Below are 23571 nucleotides of genomic sequence, written 5' to 3'. Positions count from 1 at the left end.
AAGGCCTTATTTGAATAAGCTGTTATTTTGACCAGATTCGGGCAGCTCATTTTGGATTGGTGGCAGGGGCTGTCAACCAATCATCTAAACTTAAGCAATGTCCTTCACAAGGTAAATACCCTGGCACGCACGGTGAGTTCATGAGCAAGTAAAATAACTTTAGGAATTCATATCAACTCATTTAAAAATACAAAATAATAATAAACGGGACCATGGCAGGAAATAAGGTCAGAGGAAAGCAAATGATGTGGTTACATGGGATGACCTCGGTTATCGCGAGGACGCTTCCGCCGCATCTCCGCTACCGGGATGTAATTGCTAAACACGCAGACGCCGCTGGCAGAGCGTCTCCGTGACGGCGCCCCCCTCTCCGCCCACAAACCAATTACCTACAACCACAAGTTGGTGTTGTCCCGGGAACGAGGCGCGGCTGACGCCTAAACTTATGAAATGCCGTGGTGGCGGCTCTGCTGCAGGAGGAACTGCCTGAACACCAGTCCTGAAGGTGCCCTTGAGGTGTTCTGAGAACAGCTCGTACGGTGGAGGATGGATGGTCCACCTCCATCACCTCGGCCGGGGGCCGCCTCCATCAGAGACTCCCCATGAGAGGAACGCATCCAATCACGTTCAGATAACGAACCAAACACAACAAGGCCAAGGGCTCTATCTTGCATTCGGCGCAATTGGCTTTCTCACTGGCGCATGCTAGTTTGCAACTGGCGCAGAGCGTTCTTTTCCCTCCTGCGCCATGCGTCGGTTAATAAGGGAATGATCTTGCGCCCCAAGGGGCAGTTCGGCAAAAGGAGGAGGCGTGTTCCTTCCCTGGTGCTATTTCACAGTTCCAGAAATCACAAACCAGGAAATACCTGGTTTAAAGTCAGTGGCTTGTTGTTCAGATGCTATTTTAAGGGCGCATGCATAATGTTGCTTGTGCACCTCGCGCATACACTTTGCTTCTCTCATCTACCTAGCCACACATTCTTGGGAAATTATTTGGGAAAGAACAGCTGATACAGCGGTAATAAGGTGTACTTTTAAATCAATGCATCTGCAAACACCGTACAGCAAACATACATTTTCTTGACACAGACATCATGTACATGCCCATAACTTTTAGGATTGATGAGTATTAGATCGTGAGAAAACATTGTTTTACCGCGAGTGAGTGTTAAATAGAATGAATGAATGCGAGTGCGCGTGTGCGTATCTGTAAAATAATTAATGAATGTGGGCGCGCGTGTGTGCGTCCATCTGTTTAAACACACGCAAACTAAACCCGTAACGCATAATACAGTCCATGGCAATGTATTAACGGGGGGACACATGCATATTAGGAACACAAGTCGATAACGATAATGCATACAATACTGATAACAAGAAACAATGTTTATAATGTATTGCGTATATCATTAAATAGAACCACAGTTACCGCATACCATATGTATGTTAAGTTTTGGAATAAGAAAACCTTATTCCATGTGTGAATTAGGCCATATTATTTAGCCAAAAACTGAGCAATTTGAAGTTTGAAATGTGCATCCGTCTCATAGGAGACTGCAGACGTGCTGTCAAAATATCAACTCGTCAGATTCAAATGCGCACATGGCTCTTAAAGGGGATGGGAGCTGGCACTCTCATTGGTTTATTGCAGGTAAATTACTCTTGCTCTGGGCGCAAGAGTAATATTTGCGCCGGTAAAATTGCAACATCACCATAGAACCGCCCACAAAGCTTCTTGCGCTTGGTGCTTCTCACTTGCGTTTCAGACCGTTAAAATAGGGCCCCAAATGTTGTTTGTCCACCGTATCACAAATCTATTCCACACACCACAAATAGGGCTGTTGTGAGTGTACAGTGCTGTGTGATGTGCATGTTTCTGATTTGAGTGTGCACGCTGCTGATTTGAGTGTGCACAGTGATGATTTGAGTGTGCACGGTGTGACCATTGGGTCCAGTTGGGCTCTGGTGAATACATTCGGTACAACAACGCAACATAACGAGGAATAGCTTTTTTTTACACTAATGTAAGAAAAGATGGGCTCTAGTTGTCAGTCTGCAATGTGAAGCCATCATATTGTCTGCATATTATAACACTGTTCAAATATGTAGGCTACCTTCTATTATTTAGTCCATTGTTGGGTTACTTTCCTCCTCTTACTGCTCTCCAAAATTTGTTCAAAGACCTTCCTGAGCTAAGACCACCTACATTAAAAATTATTCTTCTCTAGCAAAACAATATTTAGCCCCCGGGTCATTTTAAACAATGTGTCCCAAATAATGTTGACAATAATGACCGTGAGTTGAAAGGGGTTCTACTAGGATATTTATGATTAAATATTACAAATAGTATATGTTTTATAGAACAATCTTTTGGCATGGTAGCCTGCAGTGGCGCCGGTGGTCCAGCAGTGGCGCTGTGCTCTGCTGGGTCACTCCTCACCTGACCAGGCTCCCCGTGGTGTCGGGGTCGCGGGCGTTGACCGTGCCAATCACCGTGTTGACGGGCGCGTTCTCGTTGACCTCCAGCACGTAGGCGGGCCGCGTGAAGACGGGTGGTTCATCCGAGTCCTCCACCACCACCTTCACCGTGGCCGTGTCCCGGTAGGGGCCCCCGCTGCCCAGCTCCGAGCGCAGGTTGGTGGCCTCCACCTTCAGCGTGAACGCCTTCTTACTCTCGAAGTCCAGGGGCTGGGCACAGGGGGAGGGACAGGAAGTCAGGGACGTACAGGAAGGAAACACACAGGAAGGCAACGCACCGGGAGGCAGGGACAGGAAGTCGGGGATGCACAGGAAGGGCGGGACAGGAAGTGAGGGACGCAAAGGAAGTGAAAGGACACACAGGAAGTAACGGATGCACAGGAAGTGAGGGACGCACAGGAAGGCAACGCACAGGGAGGGAGGGACAGGAAGTCAGGGAAAGAACATTTTATAATAATAGATATATGTATATAGTGAATATGTATTTCTTGTTTTGTTTATCTTTCATTTGTTAATGTTCCGCCGCTACATCATAACATTCATCAGCCCGGCATCCTCCTTTGGTCGGCCTTTCCCATCCTGCCCAGACATTCTTTCTCTTCTCTATCCCTGTCCTGTATCACAAAGTCACTCATAATGCATATAGCATCATTTAAAAAATCTAGGTGTATATTGTGAGGCGGACATATTAGAAACACCCAGTCCTACTGTTGACCAGCAGGGAGACGGTTATCCAGATGTGACACCGTTTCAATAAAACTCCTTTACCAGCTCTGAGTTCGACGGCTTTGATTTGAAATGATTAATCACACATAAGGAATGTGATTTGCATATTCATGCGACCTGAAATTATAATTATTGCGTTCCTGTCACTTCGAAGGATTACACATTTTCCGGCTCATGCTCTCAATGTCAGAGATGTATGACTGCTTTCACAACCACTAACACAATCAGATGGAGTCAAATGAATTGCACAGCAATTATGAAAAATATGCAACAATACCGAACCAGAGCGAATAGCAGCCATCAATGTGATTGAGTAGACATATCAAAACGCAAATCGTCCTTTTTACCTCCTGCCTGTGCATGTTAGACATAATTTTGCAAATGACACTTCATTGATATGTGCAAAATGTAAAAATGTCACATTGTCACTTCCTGGGAATCTCTGAGGGCAAACCCAGAATGTCACAGTTTCATTGTGAATCACCTCTGGTCCCTCGCACCCTGCTAGAATAATGGGATCAAGTCACTTCCACACTCCATAACCAGGATTTATAGCGGAATCACAACCAGACCGCAGCTTTGGGGGATAAGAGTGAGTAGAGGGAGGAAGAAGCAAACGTATTCACAAAGAGAATGAGTAAGATATAGAGATAATGAGATAAATACAGATGTAATGACAGAGGTAATGAGTTATATATAGAGGTAATGAAAGAGATAATGAGTTAGATGTAAAGGTACTGTGTTAGATACAGAGGTAATGACAGAGAGAAAGAGTTAGATATAGAGGTACTGAGTTAGATACAGGGGTAATGACAGAGAGAATGAGTTAGATATAGAGGTAATGAAAGAGAGAGGAGAGTTAGATATAGAGGTAATGACAGGGGTAATGAGTTAGGTATAGAGGTAATCACAGAGAGAGGATAAGTAGATATAGAGGTAATGAGAGAGAAAAAAAGTTAGATAATGAGGTAATGACAGGGGTAATGAGTTAGATATATAGGTAATGACAGAGAGAGAAGAGTTATATACAGAGGTAATGAGTTAGATACAGAGGTAATGACAGAGAGAATGAGTTAGATATTGAGGTAATGAGTTAGATACAGAGGTAATGACGGAGAGAATGAGTTACAAATAGAGGTAATGAAAGAGAGAGGAATTTTAGAGATAGCCGTAATGACAGAGAGAATGAATTAGATTTAGAGGTAATGACAAAGAGAGAATGATTTAGATTTAAAAGTAATGATAGGGGTTATGAGTTAGGTATAGAGGTAATGAGTTAGATATAGAGCTAATGAGAGAGAGAAGAGATAGATACAGAGGAAATGACAGAGAGAATGAGGGGTAGAGGTTATGAAAGCGAATGAGCTGTAGAGGTAATGATACATTCCTTGTAAACGAGGTGTATTAGGAATGAGCTGACTGCAGCTACACTGGGCCCAGGTGCACTAGGAATGAGCTTCAATCGGACGGCTGAGGATATAGGGTACCCTTTAGAATACAACTGTTAGAGGTCATTTCAGTATATTAAAGACGTGTACATATATGTTTAATAGAGATATAATTTCAGTGAATGAAAGTCATGTTAATTTTTATGCTATGTAAAGATATTATATCAGTTTATTAAAGACAGATATATTTATGTTAAATAGAGATATTATATCAGTATATTAAAGACATGTACATGGATGTTAAATAGAGACATAATATCAGTATATTAAAGACAGTTACATCTTCGATAGAGATATAATGTAAGTATATTAAAGACATGAACATGTTAAATAGAGTATATATATACAGTAAATTACATGCCGTTAATAATGTGTTAAATAGAGATACAATATCAGTTTATTAACGAGTTAAATATTGATGTTAAATACAGCTATAATATATGTATATTATAGACAGCAACATATCTGTTAAATAGAGATATAATATTAGTACATTAAAAACAGTTCTATATCTTTTAAAATAGATATATCAGCATATTCTAGACAAATACATGTAAGTTAAATAGAGACATTGTATCAGTATATTAAAGATAGCTAAATATAAGTTAAATATAGACACTATAGCAGTATATCAAAGACAGTTAAATATGAGCTAAATAGAGACATTATATCAATATATTAAAGACAGTTAAATATAAGTGAAATATAGCTATTACATCAGTGCATTAAAGACATTGAAATAATATATTGTTTAGTATTAAAATGGGCCTTCGTATCACATGTAGCTCAAGGTTCCCTTATAATCAGTCAAGTGGTGGGTTAGCAAGAATCTAATGTAGGGTCAGCACTATTATATCTCAGAATACAGGATGGAACTACCACATTTCCTCCACAGCACATGCGTACTTGTTGTTTGCAGAATCTCAAACAGCACTGCCTTCCCTACTATTGTTCCCCCTCCCACCAGAACCAAATTGGTACATATACCTGAGGTATTTTTAAGACATCAAAGTTCGGCCCTGGCTTGCGGGTTGAAAGCTCACATCCCACAGAAAGATGAACTCTCAGCACGCCTGAGGGCTGGCAGATAAAAAGCTTAACATCCCAAACAACAAAGAGCCTCTCTTCCCTCTCTTCTCGAGTCGCAGTTAGATCAATATGTTTTAACCTTGCCGTAAAGGTTATTTAATAATTTGTGGGCCCTCTTCCTCCATCGCTCATCCACTTGTAACCTCAATCCCACCTCTTTGTTTTAATAAGAAATGAGGAGCTGGGAGACACATCATCGTGTTCTCAGAAGCTGTTTGGAGAAGAGTGGTGAAGATAATCAAGCAGGGGCCATTACCTCTTCCTTACAAACAGTCACCCAGAGCCGCTAACTCGCCCCCATCTCCATTGTTTCCTTCTAATCAGTGATCGCAGAACAGACGCGGTATAAATGTGAAGAGTTGAGTGGGAACAAGCCTGACACTGCGTTGGGGAAAGGAGCATGCTTGACATTTACTTTGTCAACTGTAAGACTCCTTGTATCCACTTTGCCTTACATCACTCCTGTTTCCCTTTCCAGTCCCCGGCAGATTGCCCTGGTTCTTGATCGCTCCACCTCCCATGTCGCTTGAATTGTTCACAGTTTGACAAAGTCACACTGGCTGTCCTTGGGGTAATGTCATTTTGCATCTGAACACAATGGCCCTCCGCACTGAAGTGATGTATAGCTTCCTCCTCTGACGCTGAAGCAGCCATGACTCAAGACTGAAGAGCAGCCGTCTATCAATCACACCACGTGCCACGCAGACCTCGGGATCCAGCGCAGAACGTTGGGACTAAGTACATTGAATACATCCATACATAACCAGTGTGCTCCGCTTTCAAAGCCCGCCGTGAAACATCCATTCGATTCCTGCGGTGTCCTTGACAATGGGAGCTGTGCTCAAACTAACCCACATTCCCCGTGCTTATTAAAATGCAGTGATATTTTCAGATGTAAATGTGCCTCTTCAGTAATGAGGGGAATACAGCATGCAGACTTCTACATATCTGCTGACAAATATCAGAACTCAGCGCTCCAACCTCTGTCGCTGTTATGGTGAAGAACACATCGGCCTGTATATCCCCAGACACACCGGTCTGTACTTCCACAGACACACCGGTCTGTATATCCACAGACACACCGGTCTGTATATCTGTATATCCACACACACACCGGTCTGTACTTTCACAGACACACCGGTCTGTATATCCACAGACACACCGGTCTGTATATCCACAGACACATGAATGTCGGCAGTAGAATTTGTCATTGAGATCCTCGTGTTATCTGGACGGTGGCCCTTGTTTCCCTGACATTAGCGCGCTGCTGCGTTCGCTACAAGGTTATGCTCCATGGCCGCGATGGACTCCTGCCAATTCGTGTTTTTTTTTTTTCATAACCACCTTGAAAATCGTTGTCAAGAAATGAAACGCCCTGCGGAGTTGTCGGACGGCCAGCGGAGAGCGGAGGAGTTGGACGGAGCCAGAGATGTGTGTGTGTCAGTCCTTGGTTCTAGGTATGTGCGTGTCAGTCCTTGTTTCTAGGTGTGTGTGTGTAAGTCGTCGGTTCTTCGCCAATCGACTGGCAAGGATTAATTGGGGCGTTAGCAAAACTAAATTCAGCATAAACTAAAGTGTGCACTGAACCCCTTCTTTAAATCACTGAGCCACTGAGTTAAGACCAACTGAGAGAGAGAGAGAGAGAGAGAGAGAGAGAGAGAGAGAGAGAGAGAGAGAGAGAGAGAGAGAGAGAGAGAGAGAGAGAGAGAGAGAGAGAGAGAGAAAGAGAAACAAAGAGAGCGAGATAGAGAAACAGCGAGAGAGAGAAACAGCGAGAGAGAGAAGCAGAGCGAGAAACAGAGCGAGCGATAGCGCAGTACATCGGGGAATCTCCTGGTAGGACTCGGGGCTTACCTTCTTCAGCTTGAGAATCCCCTCCTGAGTCTGGCCGTCCGTTGAGATCTGGAACATTCCCCTCTCGTCTCCCTCGATGATGTTGTATGTGGACTTGGCGTTCTCCCCGATGTCTCTATCGTTGGCCTTCACCCTGCCACCTGCCTTCCCAATGGGCAGGTCCTCTGGGATCACAAACTCATACAGACCTGCGGGTACACGGGAAATATTCAGCAATGGAGCGGAGGATTGCAGTGCTGAGCAGCACAGCCTCCTGCTGCTTGGACCAGGAAACAATCTGAACACGGCCTCCTGCTAAACAGGGAAAAGTCTGAACACAGCCTCCTGCTGACCAGGAAACAGTCTGAACACAGCCTCCTGCTAAACAGGGAACAGTCTGGATACAGCCTCCTGCTAAACAGGGAACAGTCTGGATACAGCCTCCTGCTAAACAGGGAACAGTCTGGATACAGCCTCCTGCTAAACAGGGAACAGTCTGGACACAGCCTCCTGCTTCCTGGACCAGGAGACAGTCTGAACACAGCCTCCTGCTAAACAGAGAACAGTCTGAACGCAGCCTCATGCTGACCAGGAAACAGTCTGAACACAGCCTCCTGCCTGCCGCCTGGACCAGGAGACAGTCTGAACACAGCCTCTAGCTGCCTGGACCAGGAGACAGTCTGAACACAGCCTCCTGCCGCCTGGACCAGGAGACAGTCTGAACACAGCCTCCAGCTGCCTGGACCAGGAGACAGTCTGAACACAGCCTCCTGCTAAACAGGGAACAGTCTGAACACAGCCTCATGCTGACCAGGATCAGTCTGAACACAGCCTCCTGCCGCCTGGACCAGGAGACAGTCTGAACACAGCCTCCAGCTGCCTGGACCAGGAGACAGTCTGAACACAGCCTCCTGCTTCCTGGACCAGGAGACAGTCTGAACACAGCCTCCTGCTGCCTGGACCAGGAGACAGTCTGAACACAGCCTCCAGCTGCCTGGACCAGGAGACAGTCTGAACACAGCCTCCTGCTTCCTGGACCAGGAGACAGTCTGAACACAGCCTCCTGCTTCCTGGACCAGGAGACAGTCTGAACACAGCCTCCTGCTTCCTGGACCAGGAGACAGTCTGAACACAGCCTCCTGCTGCCTGGACCAGGATACAGTCTGAACACAGCTTCCTGCTGACCAGGAAACATTCCGAACACAGCTTCCTGCTGCCTGGACCGGGGGACAGTCTGCAGAGACTCATGCACGGCACACTGCATCCACATGCTGCCTTAGCCATCTTGATGTTTCAAGAAAACCGCCAAATAGCCACATAAAACCCCCTCTCAACACACTCTCGATGATAAAGACTTTACTTCAGATGACCTTTTCTTCAAGGTCATCTGAAGCTCACATCGGATCTTACTTTTGGAGAACTTAGGCGGGTTGTCGTTGACGTCGGTCAGGGTGACGGTGACGGTGGTGGTGCCGGAGAGGCCGCCCATGTGCCCGCCCATGTCCTTGGCCTGGATGACCACCAGGTACTCCTCTCTCATCTCCCGGTCCATCCCGTGGAGAGCGATCTTAATGGTGGCTGAGGAAGAGACCCTACAGGTTACGCTATGTCTAAATCAACGGTTAAGAGAAATGGGTGAACTCAAGGCTTGTGTCTTTGCCTTCGATCCATTCAGCAGGAATTGTGACGACCTTCTGAACACAGGGGCCACAGCATGGACCCCGACGGGCATGCAGGTGATAATCAACCACGAGGCTGCAATGGCGGCGATGTGACCCGTTTGTCTCTCACGCTGTTCGCGCTCATTTATGTTCTGATTGAGTGTGAATTACGCTGACTGTCTTGTATAACGTTGCATATTGTATGCAGAATGGACCTTAGTGAGTGTGTCGCAGCGCTGAATATAAAACAAGCTCAGCCGCAGTATATGTGGATAATCCACTCAGGAAACAGAGGCCCGCAGGATCATCAAATGAATATAAAACCCCTCATGAAAGCCTAGCTTTGGCATGACACCCTACAGTGGTCCTGAGCTGCCTCAAACAATGGAGAGGCTCCAGAATACGACGAAAGCAAAGGCTTTTGTTTTTTAGTGTTGGCGGTGCTGATGTATTCTAGGGTATTCATTTATTGTTTTCACGGAGAGAGAAGCCGCGGTCCACGGAGGGGCAGCTGTACATGAACAGATGTACTGTTATATTAAGTTAAGATTGGATGTGAAGTCGAAGAAGTAGAGGAGGCGGCTGATCCCCGCAGATGGTGGAGGTCGGCGTGGTTCTGCAAGACAGTGTTCATATTGTCCAGGCTGAGCGTTGACGTGGAGACTCTGGTTGTTCTGCAGATTACAGTGTTTGTAGAGGTCGAGTAGTGTAGAAGACAGTGTTCATAAAGAAAATGTTCATGTTTTCTACCTCAGGTTGTGCTCACGTTGTCTGGCTCAGGTTGTGTTCATGTTGTCTACCTCAGGTTGTGTTAACATTGTCTACCTCGTGTCCAGGTTGTATTCATGTTGTCTGCCTCAGGTTGTGTCCATGTTGTGTACCTCATGATCAGGTTGTGTTAACATTGTCTACCTTGTGTCCAGGTTGTGTTAACATTGTCTACCTCGTGTCCAGGCTGAGCCTGAACGGTTGGGTCTTGAGAATTTATTCACTCATTCTCTTTGGCCATGAGTTTTCATTTATCTCGGTCTCTAAACTATTTGGGTCTAGACACAAATGACAGTCCAACCAGGTGTCCTTGAAAAATGGGCTGAAAGCAACGACCATGGGACCCAGAGAGCAATTTATTTTGCGCTCCAACACTGGTTCATGTCACCCGGTGAGGTCTTCTCCCCTCCACATCATTTATTACCCCTCTGTTTTAGTTCTGGTGGTTTTCAACAGGGTTGTTGATGAACTTAAACATCATTTTATTATCTAGGGACACAGATGGACTCGACTTTGAATGAACAGCATTCCAAGTTCTCGCTCCAGCTCAGGAACACACAGTGTACGGTGTGTATGGTGTGTACAGTGTGCGGTGTGTACGATGTGTACAGTGTGTTTACAGTGTGTGTACAGTGTACGGTGTCATTTGGTCTGAGCATCGAGAAGTAGGGGGGGGGGGGATAATTCATTTTCTGTGGGAATGAATATACCCATATATTTACAGAAAGCGTTGAACCTCTTCAGTGTGTTCTGAACAGGGACGTGCACAGGGGGGTTGCTCAGGTTGCTTGGGCAACTGCCCATATGCCCTCCTCGACTCAGGTTGCCCTTCCGAGGAAAAAAATAATATATATAATTTTTAATCATTTAATGGATGCAGAATTTCATGTAGGCCTAGATAATAAAAATCGCCACTCAAAACATTTCATAAAGTAAGCGTAGCCTCATTCATTTCCGTTCGGGGACTGAGAGTGAAAGTCAGTAGGGGGAGGGCAAACTCTGCAACAGCCGCTTTTGCCGCCTCCCCTCTGCCGCCCTTCCCCCATTGAAATGAATGGAGGCGGCGAGTTGCCGCGCGGCGTGTGAAAGCTGCTTTACGTAGCTGCAGCGCTGCACGCGACCGGAACACCGGCACCTGTGAGACGACTGCCTTGATGTTCTCGGAAAAGGTGAATTTGAGATGTATAACAAACAAACAATCATCATCACATTTTATGAAATGAATTACAATCTTCATAAATCCAGGCTCAGTTTGCCACGTAACGTTTAGCCTAAATAATCAGACAGCTAGCTAGCTTGCAGACAAGCAGCCCGTTATCACATAGTCTACACATTTTTTGGTAGGCAAACTAAGCTACATGTCTGCTGATAGTTAGTTTCTAATATTTCGTTTTAACAAGAAGAATAAATAATGGAAGTAGAAATAGATCAGCCAGCCGCATGGATGTCATGCATGTTCTACTCGATAACATACAGTATTAGACACATCTGGAGTGGAGGATTCTCTACCAGTACCCTTCTGAGCTTCCCGAGCAGTATTCAGTAAACTACAGGTTAACCACAATATTCAGCACCTCCAAAGAACTGAAATAGCCTCTCAGCTACGAGGGATTGAGGGCATGAACCCTAACCCTTAAATGTTCTCCTCTTCTATAAACAGATCAATTGATGCACATCATGTATGAGTGCATTGACAAACACACACACACACACACACACACACACACACACACACACACACACACACACACACACACACACACACACACACACACACACACACACACACACACACACACACACACACACACACACACAAATACCGCCATCTTGTTTCTTCAGTCATCCTGCAACAAGCAGCACTCTCATCCCTGTTGATCATAGCTGATTATTCAAATGAATTCGTAATCACTGAGCGGGAGGACAAACAAACACTCATTTCCATACATCCGCACAAACTTTCTCCTCTTCCTCTTTTCCCCATCGCCCATGAAATGAAGAACGGGCCGCACTGTTTGTTTATTTTCAAATGCTTTTCATTTCGACATGGCGCTGTAAGTGTCAAACGCATTTTAATAGTTGTTTTCCTTTTACCTTTTAATTTTCATTAACATTCATTAAAACATCTGGCACACTCGAATGAGCCATCTGCATGTGCTCAGTAATCACGCAAAGCAGGAATGCTAATCCCTAACTGTCCTCTAAGTGTTTTTGTTCCTGACAGCTCCCCTTGTGCGCCACACCAACGCTTTAATCACAAACTCTAAGGATGACAACCAATTTCATTACAAAAACACCGTCCATATAATTATGGACGCACATATATGAAATGCTTACGGGATCTGCTTAGTTTCTCACAGCCTGAGTTGATTCCACATCATTTCTTATTAATTTCTCCTTGCTATTATTTAATCATGTGGGTGTAAAGACTCGCTGATAAACAGTCACCTTGAAAATGCCATAAAATGTGCAAATTAAAAATATTTTTCTCTTAAACCAGAAATGTGACATGATAATGTTTCCAGTCCCAGTGAGGCTGGGTGTGTGGTTCTAATGCACATCTTGAACGTCTTGTGTGGTATTCCATGAAACTGTTCACTAGATTTAAGTTGGCACTTATTATTCTAACTGAACATGACTTTATGAATGAGGAATACATATATTCAATATTGTTGGATTACGTTTCTTTTGTTTATGAGGGGTCGATGGGGCAGCGGGCTACAAAAGGCTTCCCTGCTGCTGGTGCTGGTGAGCACTGAGGCTGTAGTGCAGATCATGGTTCAATACTCATTTGCCAAACCAGTCCGGCAGCGTTAGTGTTGTGGACTAGATCACGTACCTGTGTTCATACACAGCTTTAGAAAAGGTACCATGCTCTTCATGCGTAGGTGAGTATTAATGAGGGGAATTGTAGCTTGTTTTCTGGCCTCTTGGACTAGTCTTTAGCTTGGTGTTCTGCTTCAAACTCGCCATTAAAGGCTAATCCTTAGCAGGTACGGTGCTATCATAGCCACATTATGGCCTCCTTCAGCCGGACGCCGCCCCTCCCTTCCATCCCTCCCTCCTCTTTCAAGGTTTTTAAGGGACCCCTCCCTCCTCTTTAAAGGTATTTTAAGGTACTCCATGGTAGAGTGTGGAACCCTTTCTCAAGCCCCTTTGGTTGTAAGTGAACTGCACCACCCACTCTCTCATTGGGATCGGAGTCCCTTACTCCATTTCTCGGCCACTTACTACACAATAATGCAAACTGGCTTAAGCTAGCTGTCCTTAACATACTATGGTATTCAGGAGCATGCTTAGAGTCACTTCCTTCCTTTTTCCAGGCAAATATAATAGCCTTTAAATCACCCTCTCTTTCTATGCAACTGAGAGTTTTGGAAGGTGCAATTATTTTATTAAATTACATCCTGCAGTAACATTCTACATGTAGGTCCGTTAATGACGTGTATCAAAAGAATGTTTGGATAAAGCGTGAGATGATAAATGCCTTGAATAGTTTTAGTATAGAACTGAACAGTTACCAGAGTTGGGGTCTATAGAGAAGTAGGGCTGGCCCTCCAGGATGCTGTAGACCAGCCGGGCGCTGTTCCCATACACGGGGTCGTCTGCATCGCTGGCCGTCACGCGGGTCACCGGCGTGCCTGTGGAGGCAGAGAGAGAGAGGAGTCAGACACACACAGAAACACGTCATCACCCCAGATCCGCGTCCAGCCGGCATCCCTGCAGACGCTCAGCTGCAGGACGGCTCAGTCGCCTCCGCTCGCCGTCCAACACGCCGAGGGCGCTGTAGACCTTCACGCTGTGCTGCCGTGTCTCTGAGTGCAGACCACAGGCGGTGTGGTGGGGCACGGGCTGCCATCCATCACCCTGTCAGCCGTGGCGCTGGTTAGAGCGTCATCCAGGTAGATATGAGAGCATATGGACAGTGACTGTTTCCTTTAACGGGCTAATCACAGGGTAATCGCAGGCCCTGTATCTCCAGATCCATCGTGGCAATTACAAATGACAGAGATTACATTACACATTTCATGTGTCATAGAACAGAAACCTACTACCCCCCCCCCCCAGCCCCCAGCAGCCATATAGCCTATGAATACCCACAAGGTGTTACGTTTCCAAACGCCCACTTTGGATTTGTCTTAAAGCACCTTCTTACAACACAGCGACATTACAAATGCCAACTCAGCCCATTGTAATTAATTGCCAGTAATTTGCCTCGCCCGGGCGGGTGGCCGAGCAGAGAGAACCAGACACAATATCAGCAAACAGCAAGCCAAGGTACTCTTACAGATGGCCTGTTAATTGTTCTTGTAAAAGATGTTTGGAGGCGTCAACATGGCGCCGTGGGGACGGTCCCTCGTGTTAGCGAGCCGTCAGGTCCTGACTACTGCAGTCTCTGACCACCACACAACCACACAACGGCTGGCGGACAACGGCTAACACACATCCACCCGCCCCATGCTGAGCCTCACCATTTACAAGTCAACAAACAAAGGAATATAAGACCACAGAAATTGTATCTGAGTCGAAGCTCGCTTGCAGCAGCAGTCAGAGGAGGAAGTGTTGGTGTCGCCGTGGGGGTTGGAAGTGTTTCCGAAACACACTGAAATAAACATGGCCGATGTAACACAGCCATGATTGCGGTTTCCTTCCACATATTCTTACAGCTAGTTAGTGATGTTCCAGTCATAGGAATTAAGCTGTCAGACACAGCTAGGTTGAGCCAATGCTTCACATGATGGGTCTTTTTCTTTCTCTGTACAAAAATCCCATCCAGATCCATGCGGGACGTTTTTAAAACCCCTTTTCAAGATCCTCCTTGTTACGCTGCCAGCCACACATGTCAAGTATTGATTAATAGTCACCGCCCGTCTCTGGCCTCTTAACAGCAAAAACAAAGAGCCGACAGCCTCTGACTGCTGCAGCCGCATCAGTCCTGCAGGCAAATTACTTCAGTGGGAGAGAACTTCAAGCGGCCCTTGGAGACAGAGCTGTGAAGGTAATTCATAGTCTTTATGATGACCCTAGCTGTTGTGTTGCCAGAATCCTACCTTGTAAATTCCATAGCATTTGTTCCACACCACAAGCTGTTTCCAGGTTACCTTTAGTGTTTAGATCACAGAGGATCGATGAGGATCGTTTGGTGCCTCTCTGCAATTGGTTTTGTCTCTCCATTCCACACACTAACTGGCACAAACACACACACACACACACACACACACATGCAGAAACACAGATGGATACACAGACAGACACAACCACACACGCACAAACACAGACAAACAGAAACAAAGCTTAACACACACACACACGCACACACACGCACGCATACATGCAACCATACGCACAGGTTTAACCTTCCCTACACAAACACACACAAACCACATGTGATGGCCCTGTCTCCCGTTGCAATTGGCCCTTGCAGCACTAGCAATCATAATCTCTGCCGGCTGACAGTACGTATAGGCCATTGAAACTAAACCAGCAGCAGCTGTTGTTTGGTTCCTTACACCAAACACACAGCGTACATTCAATAACACTGAACACTTATCAGCGCTGCTCCCTGATAATAAGAGAGGAACAGTGGCGTGCACCGGAGCCCACAACGCTGGGGAGTAGGGGAGAGGGGGAGAGAGGGGGCCAGGGGGGAGAGAGGGGCGAAGGGCCATGGGGAGAAGGGAGAGAGGGGAGAGAGGGAGGAGGGCCATGGGGGAGAGAGGGGAGAGAGGGAGGAGGGCCATAGGAGAGAGAGGGGAGAGGGGAGAGAGGGGAGAGAGGGGAGAGAGGGGAGAGAGGGGAGAGAGGGAGGAGGGCCATAGGAGAGAGAGGGGAGAGGGGAGAGAGGGGAGAGAGGGGTGAGGGCCATGGGGAGAGGGGCTGTTTTAAGTGTTTTAAAACAACAGATTTATAACAGTATATAAATAAGGAAAGGTCCTCTATGTCTTCAGAATTAGCGTTAGAGTTGTGTTTCCATTACATTGGAAAAAATGAAGACATTTATTTGTACACTCAATAACATAAAAAAAAAAAGTACTTCTAGAGGGAAGATGACACGTCTTCAGTCCAGTTAGAGCAGACAGCGACGCAACGGCAGCTCGTAGATATTACTAAAGAAAAATGTCCTTAAAAACTGTGGAACAGCAGACATGAAATTGCAGCCAGACAGACACACATTCACACATTAGCTCAGGAGGTAGAACAGTTGTCTTGTAGCCGAAAGGTTGCTAGTTCCATCCCCAGCTCCTCCTAGCTGAGTGTTGATGTGTCCCTGAGCATGACACTTAACTGCTCCTGACGAGCTGGCTGTCACCTTGCATGGTTGACTCTGGCGTTGGTGTGTCAATTTGGGTATTAACAGATGTAAGTCGCTTTGGATAAAAGCCTCTGCTAAATGCCCTACATGTAATTGTAATCTGTACAGACAAAGACACACACACACACACACACACAGTGGCATGGGAGAAACTCAATGGCGAGAGAGTCGGATATGGTGGGTGAACATTTTTGCAATGCCTGTAGCATTGTAGCTACAATAGAAATACAGCATCTTTACACTCAGGAGATGAAATATAGCTGCATAGTGTTCAAAAAGAGAGAGAGAGAGAGAGAGAGAGAGAGAGAGAGAGAGAGAGAGAGAGAGAGAGAGAGACAGAGACAGAGGGCCTGATGCTGGTGTGTAATAAGCGACTGAACAGAGTAGAGCAGACAGAGTAAAGCACCATCTGGAAGTCTTTAATGCATAAACAAGTGTCACTGAGGCACCAGCCTCTCTGGTCCGTATGTTGGGTCTGTATAGCGGCCTGGTGGTCCGCTGGCCACGGTGGGTTCAGCTCACTGTGCTTCTGGCTGTAGAGAGGAGGCTCATCATGTCTGCTTCACAGGTGTTAGTTCATTATTGAGTGAGAGAAGACTCTCTCTCACGCACGCACACACACACACACACACACACACACACACACACACACACACACACACACACACACACACACACACACACACACACAAACACACACACACACACACACACACACACACACACACACACACACACACACACACACACACACACACACACACACACACACACACACACACACACACACACACACAAACACACACACACACACACACACACACACACACACACACACACACACACACACACACACACACACACACACACACACACACATACACACTCCCCACATGTATCCCCTTGGCTGAATACGTTTATTATGTATCTATATATACATTTATATATAACTGCCTAGCAGAAGCATGTGTGTGTTTCTGTTTCCTCACCGGCCACTCCTTCTGTGGGGGGAAAGTTGCTGCTTTCTCAAAAACTACAAAAATTGAGAAATTGAGGTGGAGGGCTGAAAAATGTCTGACGCCGGGAACAGGAGTTTATATAAGGAACACATTCTGCCATGGTGATGTAGTCATCAATACGGAGGCCTGATTGTACTTAGGCTACTGCTTAAATGCCTGAGAATGAGGTGTCACACATAGTTTGGTTTGTTGCATCCTCTCCTTTCTTGTGCGACAAGAAATTAGAAAGTTGTAACACAAGTTCAACAAACAGCTTATCTGACACTAAAGCCGTGCCCTTCTGCTGTTTACCATAACAACTTGTACCTTGGTGCCATTCTGTAAACAGCCGTTACCAAGTTTGAAGAATTTGCTAATTTAACAAAAAGAAACCAACCACTGATTCATTCACACACAAAAAAAACACAAAAAATATGATAAAAGCAAAATCTTTCCTCCGAATATTCATTAGAATTTCTGTGTGCTCTGTTCCATCCTGTCTGATCCTCATCAATCTCCAGGAATTAGAACTACAGCACGCTGTCTCGCCCCCCCCACCATGCTAACTCTGTAAGCTAGTCACAGGTACCTTCTCATCATGGAGGACAGCTAATGGCTTCTCTAACGTCATTAACCATGTGACATCAACCATGGGACAGCTCAGAATTAATTAAACGCATGAACAGACGTTTTTCCCCACACACACATCCATACGGAATATGTTTATCGCACAGCTCTGTTAAATACCTGGTACTGATTGGTCAATGACATTCCAAGGGCACCAAGCCTATTTCAATGAGTGGTGGTTGTGGGGTGGGTTAGATGGTGGTGCTGGGGTGGCGGCTGTGGTGGTGCTGGTTGGGTGTGGTGGTGCTGGGGTGGAGGTTGTGGTGGGTGAGATGGTGGTGGTTGGGGGATGTGGTGGGTGAAATGGTGGATGGAGGTGCTGGTGGGCTGTGGTGATGCTTGTGGGTGAGATGGTGGTGGTGGGGGGTTGGGGGGTGGTGTTTTGAGGCGCTGGCTGTATATGTCTGCAGGCACTCAGCCATAGAGGGGGAACCACTGAAGCGTGGGGAGATGTGGGGGAGATGTTGGGGAGAGGTTGGGGGAGATGTTGGGGGAGATGGGGCAGCAGCACCCTGCTGTGCTCCCTGCCGAGGTAAAACAACTCATGTCTGACTGCTCCTACACCCTGGGGTGGAGGAGGAGGAGGGGGAGGAGGAGGAGGAGGAGGAGGAGGAGGAGGAAGAGGGACAGGGCACCGGGCACCGGGCTAAGGAGGCTGCACCATCACAACACTGCACGCATGAGGACCGTGAGGACAGCGGGAAGGGGAAGGGGTTCATATCATCCATGGTATGGAATTACCTCTCTCTCTCTCTCTCTCTCTCTCTCTCTCTCTCTCTCTCTCTCTCTCTCTCTCCTCTCTCTCTCTCTCTCTCTCCTCTCTCTCTCCCTCCCTCCCTCCCCTCCCTCCCTCCCTCCTCTCTCTCTCTCTCTCTCTCTCTCTCTCTCTCTCTCTCTCTCTCTCTCTCTCTCTCTCTCTCTCTCTCTCTCTCTCCTTCTCTCTCTCTCTCTCTCTCTCTCACACCAAAATTGTTATATTTGGTGTGTTTTTTGCAATCGACCCGCTGGTTGGTGCGCCTGAAGCATGGTGGCGTTCGGCGATCTGAGCCGAATGCACGGCTTCAAGATCTCACCAACTTTTCCGTGCTCGGTTGAGGACTGCGGTTTGGCAGTAGGAGAGGTGGTCAAGTATAGCAGTATTATGTCCACTGCCCGGATGAACGGAGCAGTCGTGATTTTTTTTTGACAGCGTAGCGAAAGCAAACAAAGTAGTGGAGACCGGCATCGTGGTTAAGCATTCCTTTGTGTCAGTTACTCCGCTAACTACACCTGCGTGGGTCACCATCTCCAACATCCCCCCGTTTGATCAGGGAGCTGTCAAGGCACGGGGAAATTGTGTCGGCGATAAGGAAGTTGCCATCGGGTTTCAAGTCTCCCCTGATGAGACATGTCATGGGTTACAGATTTCAAGTTCATATGATTTTGAATAAGAAAGATGGTGCACTGAATTTAGTTTTCAGTATAAAAGTGAATGATTTTGATTATGCAGTGTTTGTAAACTCTGGCGCTCGAAATGTTTCGAATGCGGGAGGGAGGGGCATCTCGTGAGAACTTGCCAGGAGAAAACCCCTGGAAAACAAGCTGAGCCTGCTGAGGTGACAGCAGGGACCTCAGCCAATTTTGAAACGGTGAAACAGAGGGTGGCAAATGTGGAAAATAACATTCAAAGTGATACAAATGTTGAAGATGCAAAGCAGTGTGGTGAAAATCCTGAAGAATCAATTCTTGGTGTTGAAAATGAAAAGAAGAGTGAATGTATTGTTCAGGAGGAGGGGAAAAAACTCCTCTCCTTAAGAGAAAACAGGGTAATGAAACCTGTGGCTTCAAAGCCAAGAAATCAGCGGCTAGTGGAGAGCAGGATGAGCAGACAGAGTTACTGTCTAATTAAGAAGAGGAGGAGCAGGTAGAGTCAGAGTCTAGTGAGGAGGAGGAGATAGAGGACGGTGCCGCAGACAATCAGCCCCTCACAGACTAACCGCTGTTTTCTGCTTCTCAGTTGGAGTTGTACACAGTACATAGTATACAAATGTTCCTTCAAAAAACAAAAAATATTGACTCTGGCGTTGGTTGCAAGAGTATTTTGCAGATAAGAAAATGCTGTTGCTATCAGTCAAGTCTCAGATGAGCATCAGAGGGGTCTCAATGATGAAAGGAGCTTAACAATGATGAAGATTCTGACTATTTGTAGAGCAGTTGGCCTGCTGTTTCTTCTCATCTGTGTGCCTCTCCTTACATTAAAGGCAATGAGTTCTTTTAAGGTTTCCACTCTTAATTTAAACAGAGCTAGAGATGTGAGGAAGAGGGCTTGCCTGTTTGAAACGTTTAAACTTAAAAAAATGAATATAATGATGCTCCAGGAGACTCACAGTGATGTTTTTAATGAAACAGACTGGAGGAGGGAGTTTGAGTTTGAAGTCATTTCAATCCATTTTAGCAACACCAGTGCAGGAGTGGCTCTCCTTTTCTCCAGAGATTTTGTGCCCTTATCTAATGTGGTGGAAGAGCGGGTGAAGGGGAGACTGCTGGTGGTTAAGGCAAAATATGAGTGTTTTAATATTGTATTTATTAATGTATACGCTCCAAATTCTGGCCCTGACAGAGTTCAGTTTTTAAATTAACTTTGTTTGGTTTTAAGTTAGTTTGTTCTAGAAGATTATTTGTTTTTGGGAGGGGATTTTAACTGCACAGCTGATGATAACGACAGGAATCATACAGAACCTCATGCACCCTCTCGGAAGGCAATGCTCATGGAAAATCTCAGTATGAGTGACGTATGGAGGAAAATCCACCACAATGTAAAACAATATACTTGGGTCCACAGCAGGGACCTTGTTTTATCTTTAGCTAGGTTGGACAGGTTTTATTCTTTTACGCATCATTTTAGCATTTTTAAAGGGTGTAATACATGTCCAGTAGGCTTCTCTGACCATTCAATGGTTATGTGAGGTTTTTATTGCAAATAATGCGCAGTATAGAGAGGTTTTTATTTACTTTTGGAAAGGTTTTAGGGGGAGGAAGGGGGATTTTATACGTTAAAACAATGGTGGGATCATGGCAAAATACAGGCAAAGCAGACAAAACCCTCTCAAAGTCTCTCGTGACATCACCAAGTCTATGAAAGATCTGGAGTGAAATATAGTGGAGCTGCAGAGTACTGCACAGTCCACAGGAAATGGAGGCTGTGTCGAGAACCTCAAATCTAAAAAAGCCGTGCTGGCAGACCTGCTGGGCTCCAGAGCACAGTGGGCACTTGTCCGCTACGTTTTCCGAGCGTTTCTTTAATGGATTCCCCGTCCAAGTTCTTCTTCAGTCTGGAGAAGAAGAACGGACAGAGTACACAGATCCATGCGCTGGGGTCAGAGGACGGACACCAGCTCACAGACATAGCAGAAATCAGGAACAGAGTGGTGGATTTCTATGTGAAGCTGTATAGCAGTGTTTACCAGAAGGATGATGCTGTTTTTGACTCGTTCTCTGAGAACCTGCCCACAGTGTCAGAGGAGACCAACAGGGAACAGGAGGGGCCCCTGACTGAGGAGGAGGTGTTTGCTGCCTTGCAGAGTGTACAGGGGGTTAAGGCCCAAGGCATCGATGGGTTGCCCTCTGAATTCTACAGAGTTTTTTGGACTGTACTTAAGGAAGACATGCTGGGTGTTTCCTCAGAGAGCTTTGAGGACTCCTCGCTCCCACAGAGCTGCAGGAGGGCTGTGCTCACTCTGCTGCCCAAGAAAGGAGACCTGCAGGAGATCAAGAACTGGAGGCCAGTCTCACTTGTGTGCGTAGATTACAAGCTGCTTTCAAAGTCCTGTCCAACCGGCTGAAGAAGGTGATGGACCAGCTCATTCAAGTCTCAGACTTACTGTGTGCCCGGCAGGTCCATTGTTGACAACGTGTCACTTGTTAGGGATATTTTGGAAGTCTCCAGTTCTTTGGGTTAAGAAACTGGTCTGGTTTCTTTAGACCAGGAAAAAGTTTTTGATTGGGTTGAGCACCGCTAACTTTGCAAAGTTTTACAAAGGTACGGCCTCAGCCCGGGTCTGATAGCTAAGATGAAGGTCCTATATGAGGACATTGAGAGTATGCTAAGAAAAATGGTGGACTGTGTAAACCTTTTAAAACAGAGAGTTTCGACAAGGCTGCTCCATGTCTGGTATGTTGTATTCACTGTCTATAGAACCCATGTTGCACAATGTTTGTGGTTTTATTGATGGCCTGTTTTTACCTGATATTAGTTCAAATTTCATCAGCCTATACAGATGACATCATAATTTTTATTACAAATCAGGAGGACATTAATAGATTGGGCAAGATTGTTGATACATTTGGGAAGATCTCAGCTGACAAAGTGAACAGGGCCCAGAGTCTGCGGGTCTGCCCCAGCTGCTGGGGGGGCTGAGCTGGAGGAGGGGGGGGGGGATAAATACCTGGGGGTTCATCTGGGGGATGAACAGAGTGAAAGGAAGAACTGGGAGGGTGTGTTGGAAAAGGTGGAGGGGAAGCTGGCTAAGTAGAGGTGGCTGCTTCCCCACATGTCCTGCAGAGGAAGGGTCCTAATTATTAATAATCTTGTAGCGTCCACCTTGTGGCACAGACTGAAATGTTTAGAACCCCCTGCTTGGCTCCAGCAAAAAGTGCGAACAGTAATTTTAAACTTTTTCTGGGACAGGTTTATTGGGTTCCTCAGTGTGTATTGTATCTTACAAAAGAAGAGGGGGGGCAGGGGTTAGTTCACCTGGGGAGCAGGGCGGCGGCTTTCAGGCTGCAGTTCATCCAGCGGTACCTCTTGGGGTATGATGATGTCGTCTGGAGACAGGTAACAGGCATAATTTTGAGGAAGATAGCTGGCCTCTTTTTAGAAAAATCTTTGATTTTATTGAATTGTGTTTTTTTTCGTGCGTGTAGTTTGCCTCCTTCTTATCGTGGTGTTTTCAAAGCATGGACTCTTTTTAAATGGGACAGACTGGGGCCCGCTGCATCTGGTGAGCGGGGCTCGGCTAGACGTGCAAGATGGCAGCAGCCCTGGCCTCACACAGCGCCTGCGCTCCACTGGGGTGGTCAAACTGAGGCAGGTGGTGGACGTGGCATGGTCCGGGCTCCACAACACAGAGGCTGTTGCTTCTCTCCTGGGTCTGAGGTCCAGCTGGCACACCAGAGACACCATGAACCAATGGATAAGCAGACTGACCAGTGAGGAGCGAGAGATGCTGAGGGACTACTTCAGCAGGGCGGATGTACCAGACGAAGGGGATCCATTTCCAGAGCTCGGACTGTCGGTTTCACCAGACCGGACTGGTGAAACCCATGGGCCTTTCCAAGTCCAGGATGGAAGTACAGTTACTTTCAGGGAAAAGTACATATAAGTACTGTGTGGTGGCTACACACAAACACAAACTGAGCAATAGGAGGGACACGGTGTGGAAGGAGAGGCTGCAGGACCGTGTGCCTGTATGGAGGCTCCTTCACAAGCCTCCCCCAAACAAAAGAACAGGAGACCTGCAGTGGAGGATCCTGCAGGGGGCTCTGGCTGTAAATAGTTTCATTGGATAAATCGACCCCACAGTGTCCGAGAACTGTCCATTCTGTGACAAAATTGAGACTCTAGTCTATTGCTATTTGGACTGTCACAGACT

The 23571-nt window shown here is 46.3% G+C and overlaps 1 protein-coding gene across 1 annotated transcript in view; it reads right to left on the bottom strand.

Annotated features, from left to right (window-relative positions):
* cdh8 (cadherin 8) overlaps positions 1 to 23571 on the bottom strand; it is a 90481-nt gene that overhangs the window by 19669 nt on the left and 47241 nt on the right. The window contains exons 3-6 of the mRNA XM_056608442.1: positions 13525 to 13644; positions 8985 to 9152; positions 7596 to 7783; positions 2441 to 2688 (exon numbers count right to left, since the gene is read on the bottom strand). Coding sequence (XP_056464417.1) covers positions 2441 to 2688; positions 7596 to 7783; positions 8985 to 9152; positions 13525 to 13644 — 724 coding nt within the window. The remainder of the gene's footprint in view (positions 1 to 2440; positions 2689 to 7595; positions 7784 to 8984; positions 9153 to 13524; positions 13645 to 23571) is intronic.

The sequence above is a fragment of the Gadus chalcogrammus genome, chromosome 14, assembly GCF_026213295.1.
Source record: "Gadus chalcogrammus isolate NIFS_2021 chromosome 14, NIFS_Gcha_1.0, whole genome shotgun sequence".
Taxonomy (NCBI): Eukaryota; Metazoa; Chordata; class Actinopteri; order Gadiformes; family Gadidae; genus Gadus; species Gadus chalcogrammus.
This window is presented reverse-complemented; position numbering and strand designations above follow the sequence as displayed.